Raw genomic sequence first — 20169 nt, 5'->3', positions numbered from 1 at the left:
ACATTAACGTGAGTGGCATTCGAGCTTATTCAGGAAAGTGAAAGCGTTATCTGCAACTATGTTAGAAACTGATACTGTTTATTTGAACGTGTAGCAGTTTCTTCATGGGATGCTGCTGTTGCAGACACTAAGTAAGGGCTGTGCAGGTGTTTAGCAGGGCTTTGACAAAATTGTGGTGGTGTTAAAGCATCTCTTCATGTAGAGAAAATTGGGTTTGTCAGCTTTAGCTTGAGCACGTGGACACGTTCTGGGGGTCTCTGGTTCAGGCTGTCCTTGACACATCATGAAACCAGTAAGGATGGACATGGAAAAGGGTTTTCCTTTGCAACTTTTCAAAATTTTATTGATTGGAAAATAGTTATCTGCTTGGTGTAGAAATAGCTTGATATAACTCTTCAGCAAATACAGTGTTGCAGGTAAAGGATTATATAGATTTTATGCCTAATTTTAAACCTGCTGAAAGCTTTCAGGGAAGAAATCTTCACTCAAATATGGGATCTTTGCACTGGTTTGGAGAGACTGTGCAGGCTTGGAACATGGAAGAATTAAAAATGAAATCTTTATGTACTCTGTGATGGTGAGCAAAGCTGGAGCTGCTGCTCTGTTCCTTCAGGGCACAGGGAGCAGCCCTGTTCTTGTGGCATGGAACCCTGAAATCCTGAGAGACTGGGGGAGCTCACTCCTCTGGACTGCTGCAGTGCTTCATCTTAAATCCATCCAGTGTTTGAATCTTGAATCCAAAGTCTTGTTTAACAGGATGGTTGTGCTTAGGCACGGAGAGACATGAATGGCAGTGTGGGCTTTGAGCTGGAGTTTAGGGGTGCAAATGTTGCCAAAATACCAAATGCACTTTGGCTACTGGTGATTACATGGAGCTCAGTTTGCACAGAGAGCTCTGGGACTTTGCACCTCAATCAGTGGGGCAGGGGAACCTCACAGTTAGATCTTCTTGAACCCCAGAGTTAGATCTCCTCGAACCTCGCAGTTAAATCTCCCCCAGCTCTGCCTTCTGCTTTCAGGCTTCCTGGCTTTTCTCACAGGTGCCTTCTCTTGCAGGACATCCTGAACACGGTGATAAGGCACTGCCCTCCGTGGTTCTTCTTCCTGGGGCTGCCTGGCTTCACCATGCTGATCGGGGACTTCCTGGGGGCGGCGGCGCGCGTGCTGAGCGCCGACACGCCCGGGGTGAGTCCTGGGGGACCAGGGCAGCTGGGGGCACAGCTGCCACGAGGGGACACCCTGCTGCTGCAGGGGGGCTGGATCCACAGGCTGAGGTGTGAGGAGAGCGTGTCCCAGCTGATGGTGCCCCGTGAGCTCTCTGGGCGAGGCAGCATCTCTGGCTAAATGTCAGCACTGACAGAAATGGGGCTCCAAACCATTAAATTATCCAGCAGCAAATCAATGAGGGGTTGCCAAAATAAAGGTAAAGGTCTGGTGGTCAGGGAGGAGCAGGAAAGCTCTGTTGCATGTGAAGCAGCAGCTCAGGGGAGATCTTTCTGTCTGTTCTGGCTCAGGGCTCTTGCTGCTGCTCTTGACATTTGTGTGGCTGAGCAGGTGGGCAGGGCCACAGCCCTCTCCTGCTCCAGCAGAGCTGGGGTGGTGAGCCAGCCATGCTTCTGCCATCAGCCCTCAAAGAGCTTGGTCAGCCTCTGCTGATCCAGAGCTTAAAGGTTAATAAGGAATGGATGCTCAGTTTTCCATGGAAAAAACACAAAGCAAAACACCCCTTTCCATTTCTCCTGCATGCATGAAACTGGGTGTGTGTTGCATTTTCAACATGACACAGTAGTTAATGTGTTTATAGCTCGTGCTGTGGTGCTTTTGGTGGCCCTGTTGGAGTAGGGATCTCTGCACATCAGTCTTACCTGTGCCACAGGATCAGCTGAGCAGTGCTGGATTAGTGCTTCACCCCCCCACTCAGCTGTTCTTCAGGGGGTTCTGTGCTCTCCAATGGCTGATTGTCACATTGGGTAATGAGGGGAAGCATTAAAGATGCAGGGTGTGCTCAGGAGTGGGGCCAGGCACCAGCAGAGGGGCAGCTCAGCCTCACCAGGAGAGCAGTGCACACTGGCCTCACTGGAGGCATCTGCAGCTGAAGTGTGCAGGGTTTCCAGTGAATGTTTCAGTGAATATTTTTCTAGTGACAGTTTCTGCCCTTCGCCAGGCTCCCCGCTCCGAAGCTCACACCATCCTTGGTGCCCTTGTGTGCTTTCCCAACACCTACCAAGGACTCCCAGGGCTGGGACCCATCTCAGAGGCTGGTGAGAGCATCACAGGAGCTGCAGATGTGAAGGTAAGGCCACTTTTATTGTAAATCTTTAGGTAGTGTCTTGGTTTGAAGGACAGGTGTTTGCTAATAAAGGCAGAAGCTTTTCTTTTAGAGTGTAAACTCCCTTCCTCTAAATTATTATTATAATTTTGAATAAGGGGCTCTCAGGCAAAGATAGGGGAAGAACAGTTCTTTACTAGGAAAATTAAAATAGCAATGCAGTATTACAAAGAACAATCCCAACCCCTGCCAGAGTCAGAATCCAAGCTGACACCCGTCAGTCAGTCAGGGTGTTGGCACAGTCCCATTCCATGGTGGCTGCATCCTCCTGCAGGGGCAGATGTGGTTCAGCTGGAGCAGTGCTCCTGGAGAAGGTGCAGTTTCCTCTGAAGCTCCAGGGATGATGTGCAAAGGTCTGGCTTTCCTCTGGAATGCAGTGGGAAGAAGGTGCCTTGGTGTCCCAAATCTCAGTTTTTATCTGGGTAGGAAAGGCTTGGCTCCTCCCCTGGCTGGAGCATCTCCCAGTGGGATGATGGAATTTTATCAGTCATGCCCTGGGACTCAGTGGCCATGAACAGGAGATATCTCCTAGAGGGAGGATGGGCTGTGGGAAAGACAAAGATGATTGCCCAGCTGGTTTAAAGATGGCCCATGAGCAGATAATGTGTGCCAGGAGATCAGGGGCACTGCCCCACTGGTTTAACAAATGGGGACAGAATTCACATTTCTGGCCACACCAACCCAACTCAGGTAGCCTAACCTGGTTCACTGTGCAGTGACTTCATTCCTGCCCAAATGGTTGCCTTCACACAAGCCGCTGTTGCTCTTGATAAACTTGAGGCACTGCAGTGATCCACTGCTCAAAATCAGGGATGGCTGGGGAGGAATCTGAGTTCCTCACGTGGCCTGAGCAGGCAGGACCAGGGAGGATGCAGAAATCCCTTCACAAGCTTGGCTCCTGTTCTTGCTTCTTCATCAGGCCTTGGAGAGTCACTGGAGGTGTCTCACTTCCAAAATTAAGACACTTTTTTCCTGTACTGAGCAATATACTACATAATTCATAACATGTCTGGGTTAGAACCTAAATGCTGCAGTTCCTATGGAGTGACCACCACTTGTTTGTAGCTGCCCCTTGACACTGTAAATGAGTGTACATGAGTTGTAAGCTGATTTGATTTGTCCACAAGGACCTGTATACTTGAGTTGTAATCAGTGTTTCTCTCTTGACAAAATAGAATTGGCATGAGGTAAAGGTGCTTTAGCAACAGACAGAGTTAAAGTGACTTTACCTGTAACTATGTCAAAATTGAACAACTTTTAAAGTGGATGTATGAAAAAGATGCTTATTCTAATTTGTTTTGTTATTTTAGTATTGCCTCATAAATATTTTATTGAAGAATGCTACAGAGGAGCCAAGTGAAGCTGCAAGGTAAAATATTGACTGAGAGAAATGGGAAAATATCATGGAAAAGACCTCTAACATTATCAAGTCCAACCATTTATGGCTTGGGAAAGTCTTTCTTGCTGCTCGTCTTCTGCTGGTCCTGTGAAGTTGAGCCTTGCTCTGCACCCTGAAGGTGCTGGCCTGTCGTGTTGGAGGGGAAGGAGAAATCTCCTCTTTGTGCAATTGTTTTCCTGTTTTTTTCTGCCCCAAATGCTCCTGTGAGTGTCCTGAGCAGCTCCCATTTTCTTTCCACAAAGATGCATAGCCATCTGTGGCCTGGGCGTGTGGATCTGCGAGGAGCTCACGCAGAGCACGAGCCACCCCCACGTGAAGAAAGCCATCAATGTCATAGGTGTGACACTGAAGGTATTGCTGTGGTGGGCTCTGGTCAGCCTGCTTGGGGGGAAAAAGGCATCTGCACTTTGCAGATGGTCACTGGGGGTCACACAGGCCTGCTGGTTCCTAATGCTGCCTGTGGGATTGCACAACACTAACCTTGGTTGTTGCTGGCAGAATAATGAAATGTGGAAAAACTGTGTGTTGTATCTGGATACTTTATTTGGCTTTTAATCACCTCCTTTCTTCCAGTTTTCCAACAAGCTGGTAGCTCAGGTAGCCTGTGATGTCCTTCAGCTGCTGGTGTCTTACTGGCAGAAGCTTCAGGAGTACGAATCGTCCCTGTGCCGGAAAATTACTGAAGTACGTCAGGGTCTTGGAAATGTCTGTGTGGAAATTGTATGCAAGGTTGTCTTAGTCCTTCCTTGGGCTGCTGTGGTGGTGTGATTTTCACCCCTTCTTTTTTCTGTTGTTAGGGATGTACTTGATACACTCCCTGGACCAGTGCAGGTCCCTGGTTTGTAGTGACTTGTTTGCAAAGTGCTCAGTGAAGGGTTTCCTTCCACTTGGACATTGATGTTGGATGTTTCTTACCCTGTTCCATGCCCTGTGCAGTGGGGGTCTGTCTCTGCAGAGCAGGGAGCTGGGTGCCTCTCTGACACTGGCTTTGTTTGGCTGCAGATCCTGGTGGCCACCATTGCCTTTCTCCTGCCTGGTGCTGAGCACTCCTCCCTGGAGGCAGACAAGAAGGTGTGTGGCTGAAAGGGGCTGTCTCCATTCTTTGTGCTCTTTGTGGGGGGGTTTAAATGAGGTTGCTCTGAACCAGAGTTGAGTTTTAAACTTCCACCTTGTAAATAATAGAGCATACCAACCCTGTGCTCTTGTTCAGTTCATAGTTTCACTGCTGCTTTGCTTGCTGGACTGGTGCATGGCACTGCCCATGAAAATGCTGCTGGAGCCCGTGTCTGCTGGTGCTATGGAGGATCAACATGCATCCAGAGCTCCTTTGCTGGATTATATTTACAGGGTGAGTAGGGGGAAGGAAGGTGATTTACCCTGCCTGGCTGTTTAAAGGTGCCTTTCACACACCCAGAGGGCACAGAAGCAGCTTTGTCAAGCACTAGAAAACCATGTCATCCAGGTGAGAAGCTACAAATGCAAAATGTTAATAAGATAAGATTGGAGATGCAGAACACACAGGGGATGGTGAAGACAAAGGTAAAATGTTTAGAACAACGAGCTGGAGAAAATAATCTTTGCAGATATATTTGGATAGTTTGGAGTGGGCTGTTAAATACAAAACAAGCCCTGAATGGCTGTTAAAGTACAGAATCAGTGCAGGTGGAGACTGTTAAATTAGAAATTCTGAATTGGGCCTGGGGGGCTGTGCAGTGTCAGAAGCAGGGTGTGCTCTCTGGGTGTGCTGGGGGCTGTCCCAGGCTGGTCACTGGCTCTGTGCCCCACAGGTCCTGCACTGCTGTGTCAATGGCTCCAGCACCTACACGCAGCAAAGCCACTACGTGCTGAGCCTGGCTGACCTCTCCTCTGCTGACTACGACCCCTTCCTGCCCCTGGGGAACGTCAGGAGCACCCCAGAGCCAGCCCAGTGCCCCTCCTCCACCGATCTGGGCAACCTGCTCACCGTGGCTGAGGGTGAGGGCGTGCCCAGAGCTGCAGTGTGTGTGTGCAGTGCTGGGAAATAGATCCAGGCATGGCTCTCTCTGGGTGGATTCCATTTCTCTGTGACAGGGTGTTTGAGTTCTTTGGCAGCACAGCTCCTTAGAGCAAATTTATGTTTAGAAGATGTAAAGGGAAAGAGAAGCCCTGTGAACCAAAGAGAAGTAGTTTTACACTGAATATGAAGAAACCTAGAAACTGGGAGGTTTCTGGCTGTAAGAGTACCATTCCCATGGGAGAAGTGGAGGCACAGCAGCAGCTCAGAGCACAGTCACTTTATGGAATATCTGATGGATGTGCTGGGGATCCATCTGAGCACCCAGGAGGTCTCTCCCTGCCTCACACCAGACTTGCCCACCTGCCAGGGATGGAGGAGCAATGCTTTGCAGTGACACCTCTGGGCTGCCTTGGCTTCTCTGCCATGTCACCCTCCTGCCCCGATGGCTGTGGGGATGTGGTGAGGCAAAATGGAATGGTGGGACAGGTAGGATTTCTCAGATCAGCAGGTCCCACGGGGCAGAAATCTGCAGGTGCTCCTTGTGTACTGCCTCTTGCTGATCCCCTGTGTTTTTCAGAGAAGAGGAGGAGGAATCTGGAGCTGATCCCTCTGACGGCACGGATGGTCATGACGCACCTGGTGAACCACCTGAGCCACTACCCGCTGAGCGGGGGCCCCGCCGTCCTGCACAGCCTGCTGAGCGAGAGCCACGACAACTCCTTCGTGGAGTCCTCCGAGCTGTGCCCCGAGGTGTTCCGCAGCCCCAGCCTGCAGCTCTTCGTCTTCAACGACAGCACCCTCATCTCCTGCCTGCAGCTCCCCGCCGGGAGGGGCGCGGCCGCCCGCCCCGCCGTGCGCGTCATCGTCAGGGACATCTCCGGGAAGTACTCCTGGGACGGCCGCGTGCTCTACGGGCCCCTGGAGGGCTGCCTGCCCCAGCACAGTGCCAGTGCCTTCGGCTTCACCATCCCCAGCCAGCCGCAGCACGGGCAGGGATCTCAGGGGCAGGGCACCCAGGAGCATGGCACGCAGGGGCAGGGCACAGAGGAGCACGGATCTCAGGGGCATGGCACACAAGGGCAGGGATCTCAGGGGCAAGGATTGCAGGAGCATGGCACACAGGGGCAGGGATATCAGGGGCAAGGATTGCAGGGGCAGGGCACCCAGGAGCAGGGCTCACAGGAGCAGGGATCTCAGGAGCATGGCACCCAGGGGCAGGGCTCACAGAGTCAAGGATTTCAGGGGCACAGCACCCAGGGGCAGGGCTCACAGAGTCAAGGATTTCAGGGGCACAGCACCCAGGGGCAGGGCTCACAGAGTCAAGGATTTCAGGGGCACAGCACCCAGGGGCAGGGCTCACAGAGTCAAGGATTGCAGGGGCACAGCACCCAGGGGCAAGGCTCACAGAGTCAAAGATTGCAGGGGCACAGCACCCAAGGGCAGGGCTCACAGAGTCAAGGATTGCAGGGGCACAGCACCCAGGAGCAGGGCTCTCAGGGGGAAGGATTGCAGGGGCACAGCACCCAGGAGCAGGGCTCTCAGGGGGAAGGATTGCAGGGGCAGGGCTCCCAGGAGCAGGGCTCCCAGGCAGAGGAGGGCGAGGACGCTCTGGACCAGCTGCTGGAGCGGCTGGGCAGCAGCAGCCCCGAGTGCCTGGCGCAGCCGCAGCGGCGGCTGAACGAGCCGGCGCCGCCGCCGCGCGCCATGAGCGCCGAGCAGGAGCGCGCCGTGGCCGAGGCGCTGCTGCGCCAGAGCGCCCGCGAGGCCGACTTCGTGCGGAGCTGCAGCTGGGACTGCAGCATGAGGCTGGCCCCCCAGCAGCCGCCCCCGCCCGCCCTGCCCCAGGCCTCCTTCTACTTCTGCCGCCTGCTGCTCGACGACTTGGGCATGAACTCCTGGGACAGAAGGTAGGAGGGTGTCAGGGCTTCCCGCTTCTTACCCCACGTGTGCACACGCTTAACAAAGGATCGTGTAGCTGGGGGTGAGAGCAGGGTTTTGAGCTTCAGTGATTGTTTGGAATAGGCTGTGTATAACAGTGATTCTAAGGAATCGCATCCTGTTAATTCTCTCAGCCGTTTGGATGGTGAAATACCGTGTCTGCACTGTGCTGTGTTTGCCTTCAAACCTTTTTTATTTGTTTTTAGAAAAAGCTTCCATCTGCTGAAGAAAAATTCAAAGCTGCTACGAGAGCTGAAAAATCTGGATTCCCGCCAATGGTAGGTGACGTGTACTGAGCACACCTTTGAATGAGGAAGATTGAGTCACCAGAACCAGAACTCATTCCTGTTGAACCCAAATACTGCCATGAAAATTGGACTGCTTGTTTCTCCAGGGTTCTGTGGCCTGAATGGAGAAGCTGCCTGTGCTGGCACATTCTCTGTGTACAGAGAATTCCAAATCAGTGGCAGATAATAAGACAGATTGTGTTTCAAGTTCCCTTTAGCTGAGAGGGGCGGGAATCAGATTGGTTGTGACCTGGGTTCAGCTGACACAAACCAGGGTGATCCCTGTGTCAGGAGCTGTACTTTGAGAGTGATCTGCCCAGAGCTGCTCCCCAGCCAGGAAGTGGCAGAATGGAGTTCTGGATGTTACATTTTATTTTTCATTACTTAACACAGAGCTGTTTGAAGAGCATCTGCAGCATTGCAGAGTTCTGAGTTTCTTCTAGCCCAAAAATTTTCACATCAAATGTGCTTTCTGTGTTTTCAGAGAAGCCAACTGTCCTTGTCAGCCTTGGAAAACTCTGCCCAGGGTCTGAAAGTCAATAATGTTCATTCTGCCTTGTATGTCATCACCCTGTAATTAAAATTCTGTAGGTCAAATGATGCTCCCATTAACACCTGTGCCACCTCGCTGTCTGTGCAGCGCTGCACAGATCTGAGTCATTAACCCTGTAATTGGAGTTTGGTCCCCAGTTCTGTGGCTGGAGCACAGGAGAACCTGGCTTGGCTCTGCTCTCAGGAGGTTTTGGTGGCAGGAAAACGGGGGGAAATGTGAAAGTGACTGATGCATTTGTGTGCATGAAAGAAATGGACATAGGGAGCTGAACATGGGCAGCTGGTTCATATGTTTGGAGTGCAGGGGGATCTGGAAAATAACTTTGGGCTGGAGCTTGTTTAACTTGGATTTCCTTTTCCATCCCATGGCAGTCGTGAGACTCACAAGATCGCCGTGTTCTACATCGCCGAGGGACAGGAGGACAAGTGCTCCATCCTGGCCAACGCCAGGGGCAGCCAGGCCTATGAAGATTTTGTGGCTGGGCTGGGCTGGGAGGTAACAGCCATAATTTAGACAGGCTGCCTTGTTGCTGGTGGCACTGTGCAGTTTTTAATTCACAAAAAGAAAAAATCGCTGCACGCTGATGCTTGGCTGCTTTTAGCTCTTGCCATGCTCAGAGCACACATTCAGCACAGGAGCTCTTTATGATGTGTGGGTTTCATTTGCTTTGTCAGCATGGTGTGTCCTAATCTAAATGCCATGAGCATTTTGGTGCTTGGGAAATCCAGGGTAGCTGCATGTCACATTTAAAGATCCAAGTGCCACAGGGGGATGCAGCATCCTCAGGTTGGTGTTGTTGGGGAAACAAACAAGCCTTGGGACTCAGGCTTGACTTCAGGTGTTTCTTTTGAGTAAAATTCTGGAATAATTTCTTATAAGGTTTTTCTTTCTGTACAAATTTTCAGTAGTTTTTCTGGTTCTTTTTCTCTCTGCCTTTTGTGATGCTCCTGGCAGTGGGAGCTCTGAGCCCCATAGGGCTCTTAGCCAGCAGTGTGTGTGGCAGAGTGCTGTTGTTTTCTTGCTGCTGTTTGTTGGAGAAAGGTAGAACAGATGGATAGATAACAGCTCAGTTACTAGTTACTAGTACTCAGTAACTATTCAGAGAGATTTTCTTTTATTAAATGTCAAATACAGGCACGGGAAAGACGAGTCTAGCAGATCGCAGAGGTGTAGGGGAAGGATTCTTTTCTGTGGGGTGGCTGCAGGAGGCTGGGGTGGTGATTTCATGGATGTTGGTAGAGAAGCAAATGCTGCTGCTGGTCCATCAGTGTGTTCAGTGGGTGCTGTGTGTGCTCTGGCCCCTCAGGTCGATCTGTCCACGCACGGCGGCTTCATGGGCGGGCTGCAGCGCAACGGCAGCACGGGGCTCACCGCGCCCTACTACGCCACCTCCACCGTGGAGATCATCTTCCACGTGTCCACCAGGATGCCCTCCGACTCTGACGACTCCCTGACCAAAAAGGTGAGGCTCTGCCAAGGCCCTGCAGCCTCTGACAGCTCTGCAGTGCCCAAGTGCTTCCCTGAAAGCCCTGCTGGCCGTGCCACGTGCTGCGCTGCAGCCGGGCTGAGCTGAATTAAATGGCATCTAAATTCTGGGTTCTGAAACACAATTAACATTTCCATGGTAGCCTCAAATGCCACCCTGAGTAATAATATTAGCAATGATTTCATTTGGACCTTGTCTGCCTGCCAGAACTGCTGTAGGTTGGTGGAACAAAGCAACCAAATGCAGCATCATAAAACCTTCCAGGGGGCTCGTCCTGTGTGGAGCAGCGAGGGGAGAGGGGCTGACAGGCTGAGGAGCCCAGCAGCCAGCTCACAGTTCAAGGCAGCTAGGCACAGCTCTGACAGGCAGCCTCTGCTTCAGCCTGCCACAACCCAGCCCAGAATTCTGGTGGTTATTGGTACTTAATGGCTTGTCTTTGCTAGCAAGGAGAGATTTCACATTCTGCTGTTTGCCAGCTGCTGCTTAGGCTCAAAGATGATTTTTTTGGGGCACAGCAAATCTCTGCCTTTGTAATTAGGGTTGGCAGCTTGTCCTGCAGAGGTTGTTAGCCTGCACCAGTGATGCTGCAGCAGCCATGCAGTGCTCCAGGGATAGTGCTCTGCTCTGTAACCCTGTCACTGGGTGACTGTGGTTGGTGTCCAGGTGGCTTCAGAATGATTTGTGCTTTTCCTTGAAATATAAAGGTGGAATCTCTGATTACTGGTTCTGAAAAGTTGCCCAGTGTTTCGTACTAAAGTCAGATCTTGCCTTTTTTTTTGTGATGCCTGTCATTCAAAAAAAGAAAAGTCAGCAAAATGACATGTTTCTCTTTCTGTATGTTACTTACTACCTTCATGGATACAAGGCTGTGGAAGAAGGTACTCTGAGTGCTGCAGGATGGAGCAGTGGTGTGTGTGTAGGGCAGGGCTGTAGAGTCTCTGTGACCAGAGCAGGGTAGGACTGGCTGTATTTTTATTGTTCCTGACCAGTATTTGTCCAGCTGCTAGACCAGAGCTGCAGTGATGAATGATTTACAGTTTCCCTAGGCAACATATTCTGTATTCCTATGCTCCATTAATTTAAGCCCACTGATTCTTATCCTGTTTCACATGGATATGATGGGCAGATTGTTTTGCATGTTTGAGAACTGCTGCCATGTCTTCCCCAGACTTCTTTTTCCTGCACAAACTGTGGCTGTTTATTTAGTCTCACCTTCCCTTGCAAGTCCTGGGTTTTGCCTGGCAAAGACACTGGGATATGGTCTGGGAAGGGGAAAATTGGGGTCTAGCTGCAAACAGTCCACTTTTTCTCCTAATTCCCATCTATGTTAGGGATTATCACAGACACTGAGGGTCTAATTACTCTATTTGTCTTCCCTGTGTTTGCTCTGAGAGAATTCCTTCTCTGTGAGAAACAGAAACCAAAAGCATTTAGTAGCTGTCAGTCTCAGAGTTTTGCAGTGCCAGGAAACCAGGCCAGCTCCAGCACATGCTGTCTGCAGAAAATAACTGCAAAGGAATTGCTCTGGGACCTTTTCAAAGAACCTGAGGTCTGCTCTAGGAATGGAGCCCTGCAGGGATCAAGCTGGGAGTTCCAGTGGAGGACAAATCTCTGAGCAAGGACCTGAGCAGCTGGAAGCAGAGGCTCAGAGCAGGTGACTTCCAGAGGGCTTTTCAGTGTGTGCTCCTCCATGGCTCCACACACAGCAGTTCCACTCAGTTTGTCACAGCTCTGTTGTGAGCAAACATGCAGTTCTGTGCAGAGCAGCAGGTTGTTGACAGATTTTACAGAACTGCAGCTGTGAGTGGAGAGAAGGTGCATTTCAGAAGCACTGCACTTTCTGGAAAGCTCTCTTATCTCACATTGTTGGGGCAGGATGTCCAGGTTAAAAAGATTATTTCATGTTTGTTACTTCTTTCCATCAGTGCTTTTGTTTTATGGGAATGTGGGACAGAAGGATGGGAGCCCATGGCATTCATTCAGTTCCTGCTCCTGCAGCAGAGCCGTGCCTGGTGATACAGGACAGTGGTGCTGGGAGGAGAAAACCTCAGCAGGATGCAATGGGGGCCACAGCTTCTTTTTTCTTGCCCTCCCTCTGGGATCTAAGGTCCTCCTAATCTCTGAAATCTTTGTGATTGCTGGGGTTTCTTCTCTGCTTGTTTTGCCTCAGACCAAGAGAGGCTTCATCCCTGTCAGCTGAACAGAAGGACTGACCACCTGCTGGCCTGGGGAGCCAGAGCAAGGCCATAAATTCTGGGGGCTGGGGAATTCAGCAGATGCAGTAATTTCACTTAAATATGTTATTGTGGTTCTTTATTTTTACTGAAGGCAAGGACAAATTGAGTTCTGATATGAATTCCACAGAATAAGTGTGTTTCTACTGGGAATGAACTTGGCCCCTTGTTTTTGTGCAGTAGAGCTGTTGTTTGCAATCTGCATTTTTTTTATTTGAGGTACATGCTGACATTATGTTGCTAATTCAGGAGGAAGAAAGAAAAAAAAAAGAAAGAAAAAAGAAAGTAAAACACCTCTCCAAATAAGTCTTGGCCCTGACAGAAATCTTTTCTAGTGGAGTAAACAAAATTCAGCTGATCTCTTTTGCTGCTGTAGGGTTCAGCATCATTGGTTCCAAACTTTATCTGCTTGTCTTGTGGCAAGAGTGAAAATCAATCCCAGGAATGGCATCCTGCCGTCCCTGTCTTGTTCTGCTCAAATTGTGCTTAACAGTTTAAAGATGTGCTGCCCAATTTCTCAGTGATTTATTCCATCTTCTCCATTGTCAGGGCAGAACTTTTTCAATTCAGAAATCTGGTTGCAACCCCATACTGAACTCTTGCTCCTTTGCTGCAGAAATTTGTTAGCTGGGGCTAGATTAGATTTTTAGCAGCTAATCTGACTGCTGTAGGGGTTTGCAGAGTGGGGACAGAGCTGTGCTATTGGATTTGTCCAATTCATTTGACTCCAGGACTATAATTGCACTTATGTCTTACAAGGCTTTTATGGCCTGGGGCTGGCGAGCAGCAGAAAAACAAATTGGCAGTGATACAGTGAGAGTGAAAGGGAATGAAAGGCACACATTATCAGTCTCCAGGCAGCCCTGCTCTGGCAGGAAGTTTCTTGCTTAATTTACAAATAAAACTTGGATTTTAGGATGGGCGCGCAGTCGGCCAGACAATGGGGATGTCAGGCCCCACTGTTACTTAGCAAAAGTAGCAGCCATGCCTCCCCAAAAGCTGGGATTCTTCAGTCAAACAGACGACTCCTCTCTGGAGCCAGCTGGCTGTGTAATGCAATTAGCAGGGAAAGGAGGTCATGGCAGAGGTGTGCACTGTGACCAGTGTCAGCCCTGCCTGCCGGGATGGGGGAATGGGGATTTGGGGAAATGGGGATATGGGGGAATGGGGATGGAGCTGGTTATGGGGATTGGGGGATGTGGGGATGTGGGGATATGGGGATATGGGGATGGGTGCCAGCTGGGCACCCGCACAGCGAGGATGGGGATTTGGGGATGTGGGGGAATGGGGACAGGGAAATATGGGGGTATGGGGAGATGGGGACTTATAGGGATGGAGGGAGATGGGGATGTGGGGGAATGGGGAGATGGGGATGTGGGAGTATAGGGACATGGGACAGGGGGAGATGGGGATGGGGGCAGGATATGGGGATCAGAATGGGGAGATAAGGGACGGGGGATATGGGAATGGAGATGGGGATGGCAATGGGGATATGGGACTGAGGCTGAAGATGGGGATGGGGCTGGGGCTATGGAGATGGGGCTTGGGGATGGGGATGGAGATGGAGATGGCACTGGAGCTGGAGCTGCCGGCCCTGGGCTGGAGAGCACAGCCCCAGGGAGGCACAGCAGGGCTGGGGCTGTGTCCCTGCACCCCATAGCCAAACCAGGGCCAGTTCCTGTGCCCACCAGGAATTCCTGCATGCCAGGGAGGACACCCTGCCACTGCCAGAGCTGCCTGCCCTCAGTGTGCACACAGCCATTGCTCCAGACTGGTGCTGGGCTTTGCTTTTAAACCCAATCTGATTTCATGGCTGATTGGGTGTTTTTTTAATGGAGCTTTTTTCATTATTCCCCCACCCCTGAACTGGGTGGGGAGCACAGCCTGGAGCTCTGGCTGTGCACGTGTCAGCCGTGGGGCTTTGGGCATTTCAGCACAAGTTGCTGAAGTCCTTCAGGGCACTGAGTCTGCCCCACAGCTGCTGTTTTGAATAAACAACACAGGAAAATGGCAGCTGGCTTATTGTCACTGATGAGATTATTGTAACGGCTTTTTATCAATGGGGTTATCTCTCTCTAACAAATATTTCTGATTAATGCCAATTTTTTCTTTGTAACATTACACCTTGTAGCTGTGGTGCTTGAGGATGTGTGGCTTCAAAACAAGGGCAGTAACCTGAGCTCTAAAACAAGTCTCTGGCACACGCTGGGGATTGTGGCAGGCTCTTGAGCACAGCAAGTGTTGGTTCAGCTGAGTTCCTTTCTTCACTGAATTTTGTCCTGAAGGGTGCAGTGTTATCAATATTGCATCGATATTATCACTACTTATTATCTAAGTGCTTGGTTATTTTCAGAACAGTTCCTTGGGGTTTAAAAGGGTCCCTTAAGCAGTATGTGGACGTATTTTGATGATTCTTTTTACAGCAGGATGTGCTGTTTCTCACCCCAGAAGCCACAGGAGCTGCAGCAGCACAGAGCCTTTTCTTCAGAGGAACTGAGCTGGGTTTGTGAATTGCAACTGGGCAGGGGCACTGCCTGGTGGGATTCCATATCCATATTTATGTGTTGGGTTTCCTGCAGCAGAGGTTGCTGGGTGCCACCACTGTGGGCTCTCTGTGCTGGAAGCCAGTGCCAGAGCTGGCTTGGGCTCAGCCTGGCAAACGTGGGCACTCCCAGATCCCTGGGGGGGTTCCCTGAGCTCAGCTGGGCTGAGCTGGGGCAGCCTGGCCAGGCACCCTCAGCACCTGGGACCTGCTGTGCCCAGAGTCTGCTCACCAGATGGACTTGGGGGCTGTGTAACACTAAACTTGACATCTCTCTCCTGATAATCACTTTGGAGGCGACCTGGCTGCACCTGGGCAGGGAGAGTGAGATCAGGGTTTTGTCCTGGTGTGAATTCCTGCTGCCCTTGGCATGTGTCAGTTGGTGGCATTACCAAGGTGTTTTCTTGGGTGTTGCTTTGTTTTTACTGAGCATCTGCACAGATACCAGGGTGACCACCAGAACAGCAGTTTCTTTGCTTTGTACATGTAAGAAGCTCCAGTCATAGTATTGTTAATGTTCCCATGTTTTTCCAAGACAAAAATGTTTTCTACAAACAGAGCTAAATGAACAGAGCTAAAATTGCCTTTTATTCATGGGCGTAAATAAAACACAATTATCATCTTCTGTTTAGTTTAAAATAAACTGAGAATCTCAGTCTTTCTGGGAACTGAGCTTTACTTCATTCTGCTGGAACGTGAGCTGTCAGCCAAGTTCACAGTTGTAACTTTTTGTGATTTTTCACACTGTGTTGGTTTTGCCACGTTTCTCTCGTGACTGAGGGGTCCAGTTTACCACCAGCCCGTAGGAGTGAAAGTTTTTCCTTCTAAAGGCACTGCCTGGTTCTGAATAGGGAGGTTTCATCAGCACAGTGTGGGCTGATCCAAAGCGTGTTGGGGTTAGTTGTTATTTCCCAGTGAAAATCACCACCTCCTTTTCCCTTTTTTCTCTCCCCCCACACAGACTGAAGTAGCAGAGCTTCGTTTTGGCTTCTTTGTTCGGTCTATTGTGCACATTGTTCCAAGGGTAGCACCAAATTGGAGGGTGGGGGACGTCTTTTAAGCTTTAAGTGGGACTTAAATTCTCTTTATGCTCGGAGCTGGCATTGTGCTGGTGGATTACATTTTAACTTTAAAGCTTACAGTTGAAACCATTGTGCGCGGCTTGTACGTGATTGCCAAATAGTTTTTGCCATCTGTTAGATCACCTCCAGCTCCTCCAGCAGCAGAGCAAACACACACACACACACACACACACACACACACACAGGCTCTTGGATGCTTGCTGTGTGTGCCATGTGTAAATTTTATCTGTATTTCGTGCAGCTCTGCTCCAAATGCAAAGGAGTGACTCCCACAGCATTTCCCATCCTTCTGTACCTCACACTGCCCAGATATTTTGCTGACGTTTCAGGCAGGAGCCCCCTCCAGACCCAGTCGGTGAGGAGGTGTTTGTGGATGATAAATTCAGTTATAGTGCTTCATGACAGGCAGTTTCTTGACATTCTGAGTCAAGGCATTTCATATTTCTGTGACAGCTGCCTTGTTTTAGCAGGAATACGATGCTCCGTTGGTTGATGCTTTGTTCCAGTAATTCAGTTTTCCATCTTAAATCACTGTAGGTAATGTACATTTACATATCCTGCTAATGGCTAGTTTGATAATGACTTAATTAAGCCATCAGACAACAATGAGTTCTAAATGAAGCAAATTATTGAGCCGATGCTTTCATGAGCAACTGGAGAAAAACAATATTTTAACTTTTCCGTAATGAAATATTCCTGCCCCGGCGCATTGTAATTCAATTTGCGCGCCGTGACCCCCGGAGCAGCGCGGTTATCGCCGCCATTAATTGGCCGCTAATTGCCATTAACCAAGAGCCAACTCGCCCTTGCAGCTCCGGCACTTGGGCAACGACGAGGTTCACATCGTGTGGTCGGAGCACACGCGCAACTACCGCCGGGGCATCATCCCCACCGACTTCGGGGACGTGCTCATCGTCATCTACCCCATGAGGAACCGCATGTTCTTCATCGAGATCGTCAAGAAGCCCGAGGTACGGCCGGGGCTCTGCTCTGCGGGCTCAGGGATTTGGATTGGGGGTTGGTTTTCCCCAGCAAGTGCAAGATCAGTCTGTCCATCCCACTCGCTCTGTCCATCCCACTCGCTCTGTCCATCCCACTCGCTCTGTCCATCCCAGGTGAAAGATAAGCCAAGCCATGAGCTCACTTTCAAACTGGGCTTTACTCACGGTGATCTCGGAGTGACTGCTCATTCACTTCATAGCCATACTCAGCACTGAAAGAAACACCTCAGGATTCTCAGCCCACAGAAGTTACTGGGCCAAAACAGCATTGAAACTGTTGTGAATGTCCTGTGAGGCAGTGCAAGCACCCCAGCCATGGTTTATTTGGGTTCCTCCTGTGCTGTTGGGTCACTGCTGTACACACAGAACCTCACACACCCGTGGCACTGTCACCTGGCTGGGTGGGATGATGCAGGCACTGGACATCCTGTCAGCAAAGTGTGGGAGGCTCACAGCTGAGACATCTTTTGGAGAAAAAAAATGCATTTTTTTGCAAAATGTCAGAGGTGTGTGTGAGTACATCTGTGCATGTGTGTGAAAAAGCCGCTCCAGTAAATGCTCGTCTGGTACATTATGGATGCAAAAATATGCATAAAATATACTTTGTGAAAGTAGTGTGATAAACACCCTTTGCCTTGTATGAGGACAGTGTTTGTCCAAAGGAGTAGCCAGCTGTGCTACATGCCTCCATCATATCCCACACTGACCTGCTGCAGTGACTGTTTTTTGAGTTGTGAATGATGGAGCTGTTGGATATTGATGACCACGGCTTTGGCAGTAGACATTTCAGACTTGAAAATTTTCTAATAGTGGGGTTGTTGGGGTTTTTTTTTACACTTGGTGTTGAGCTGTGCAGTTTAGTTTTTGAGCATTTTGTCTTTTAATGTTCCATCAGGGAAATGAGAGTTTAGCGTTAGGAACACGCTGGAGACTTCTCTGGAGCGACAGAGAAAAGCTGTGTCATCTCACATATTAGTCAAAACCACCCAACGGGCAGCCAGAATAAGAGCTAACTGGAAATTTAGTGTTATCCCTACATTTAAAGTACAAACCATTACAATGTAATAAAATTAATCCAGACATTTCCAGGGCAAGTGTGGCTGACCTTTTGTTCACCAGCTACTGACCCCAGGGTGAATGAACGAGCCTTGCAGAGAGAAATGTCTGTTGTTTGGCTTCAGTCCCTGGCATTTAAATTGCATTCCCTAATCGAATGAAAAGGCTGTCCTCTCTATCAGGTTACAGAATCCATGGCAACATTTGGCCTTTTATATCCATAATGTTAGCCTTTTTGTTTGCAGCCAAGTAGAGACACCTGGAGCAATGTTAACATTAACCGCTTTAGCATTAATAGCTTCATTATAGAAGAATTTCTGATCAGATAGCTGTTACTTTTGTTATGTCGCTTCAGCTTGTATTGTTTTCATTTTTGATCTCCCTGCTTGGCAACCGGGCAATGATTTGCAAATTTTTTTTGTCTTGATTAATTAAGCAATATAATTATCAGGAGCCGTGCTGCAGTCTTTGCCCGACAAAGCTTGGGAGGGAAGACAATAGTAAGTCTGTTAGTGTGAATGCATTCCACGCGTCACAGATGCACGAGGATGTCGGGAACAATGAGAGGCAAAGCTGCCTGCGAGGGGGGACAAAGCATGCCAGGCAGGCTCGGGCTGCACATACCGCCAGGGACATGCTGCGGCTTCCCTGGGACACAGATGCCTCGTTAGATTGCAGCTCGTCAGCGGAGATTAATTCTCAGCCATTTGGTACAATCATTTACCCATTCCCCACTCCTTTAACTAGTGCTGCTCGCTGCAGAGGGGAAGGCTTTGTGCTCGGGAGGTTTATTTAACCTTGCCTACTTTTACTGCAGCAGTAATGATTTTGCTGTCGGAGGTTGGGACGGAGCAGGTGCTTGCAGCGGGCTGAATATGAATTTTTGCAGTGACATTTGGAGTGCTCACAGAAGGGGATGTTTCCCTCCATTTCTGTAACTGATTCGTGTCACAGCAGGCTGTTTGTGCGAAGCCCTGTTTTCCGGGCTGGGCGCTGGGTGCTGAGCTGAGCAGAGCAGGCAGCGTGCCCTGGGCATTCCTCTGGCCTCCCCAGCCCTGCCTAGGGCAGAGCCCCCGCAGGTGGGAGCTGCCCTGGGGCAGCTGCAGTGGCTTTGGTGCCCCTCGGTGGGGCTGCTGGTGTGCTGGGGAATGAGGGATCCCGGCTCCGTGCGCTCGGATCGCGGCGAGCTGCACAGCCCTCGGCGCTGCTGCTGCTGCTGATCCACCCAGGGCACGAACCACCGACCTGCCCCTGGCTGCCATCTGTAAATTCTGTGCTGCACTGCTGAGAGAGCCTGCCCCGCTCCCCAGCTCCTGCTGCAAGTGCTGTAAGCAAAACCTACTTGTCCAAAAAGCCCGGCGGGGAATTCCCCCGCCCAGAGCATCTGCCGGTCTGACTTTACAAATATCTGGTGTTTGTGTGCTGCTATCACTCTAATGCTGGGATGTACTTAACCTCCTTAGCTCTGCTTTTGCCTTCTTTTCTCCTGCTGCTAATGCTTCTAGACAGTGCACTGGATAAAAATTTCACTTAAAAACATTGCTGCTGCCTAAAGAGGCAGAACTTGGTGCTCCATAACATTATTGTTTTGGTGGCATAGATCTTCCTCTGTCCCCTTCCCTTCCAACTGCCAGCAGTAAATAAAAAAAATAGAAAAGAAGGTAAAGCCACTATGGAAACATTTTACACTTTTCAGGTTTTTTGGGGGTGGGTAATTATTTTAAGTAAAGGAATGACAGAAGAAGTGTGTGCAGAGACAGCTGTCATTTGCAGATGTTACATTAAACCCAAATTTCTTCTGTAATTCATTGCCACTTCTAATTAGAGGAATTCCCTAGATGCAGGGGATTTATATTATTCCCTTTGTCCATTTATTGAATGACTGTCACAGTCACCACAAGCAGTTGGAGAAGAATAATAGAGGGTATTTATTTATGTGATAAGCCTCTGTACAGATGGAAAAAAATCCATAGCTTAAATATTGATAATTGCTCCTGGCTTCTGTCTAGGGCTTTAGCTGGGGGGTTGTTTTTTTCATTTTGAGTCTGTGAGAGGGAAATGAGTTTGAGCACTTGCAAAAATTTACTCTAAGTTATGTATTTAAACATCAACATTTTCTGGGTTTGGCAGGCTCAGGTCTGTTTTGTCCCTGCAATTCTGGGCACAGTTTACTTTTAGAAAGCATCTCTTGGGTGTAGTGTGGTGTTTGTGTGCAGAGCCTTAGGTCACCAGAGGATGTCACACAGGGGTTTCCTGTGCAGGTGGC

The 20169-nt window shown here is 49.8% G+C and overlaps 1 protein-coding gene across 1 annotated transcript in view; it reads left to right on the top strand.

Moving 5' to 3' along the window:
* Positions 1–20169, top strand: part of RALGAPA2 (Ral GTPase activating protein catalytic subunit alpha 2) — a 98122-nt gene that overhangs the window by 38223 nt on the left and 39730 nt on the right. Inside the window, exons 24-36 of the mRNA XM_056487853.1 lie at positions 1057–1185; positions 2165–2293; positions 3640–3698; positions 3971–4079; positions 4302–4412; positions 4731–4799; positions 4939–5076; positions 5516–5702; positions 6302–7631; positions 7869–7940; positions 8874–8997; positions 9809–9964; positions 16659–16817. Of these exons, the coding sequence (XP_056343828.1) occupies positions 1057–1185; positions 2165–2293; positions 3640–3698; positions 3971–4079; positions 4302–4412; positions 4731–4799; positions 4939–5076; positions 5516–5702; positions 6302–7631; positions 7869–7940; positions 8874–8997; positions 9809–9964; positions 16659–16817 (2772 nt within the window). The remainder of the gene's footprint in view (positions 1–1056; positions 1186–2164; positions 2294–3639; positions 3699–3970; positions 4080–4301; positions 4413–4730; positions 4800–4938; positions 5077–5515; positions 5703–6301; positions 7632–7868; positions 7941–8873; positions 8998–9808; positions 9965–16658; positions 16818–20169) is intronic.

This window comes from Oenanthe melanoleuca, chromosome 3 (assembly GCF_029582105.1).
Source record: "Oenanthe melanoleuca isolate GR-GAL-2019-014 chromosome 3, OMel1.0, whole genome shotgun sequence".
Taxonomy (NCBI): Eukaryota; Metazoa; Chordata; class Aves; order Passeriformes; family Muscicapidae; genus Oenanthe; species Oenanthe melanoleuca.
This window is presented reverse-complemented; position numbering and strand designations above follow the sequence as displayed.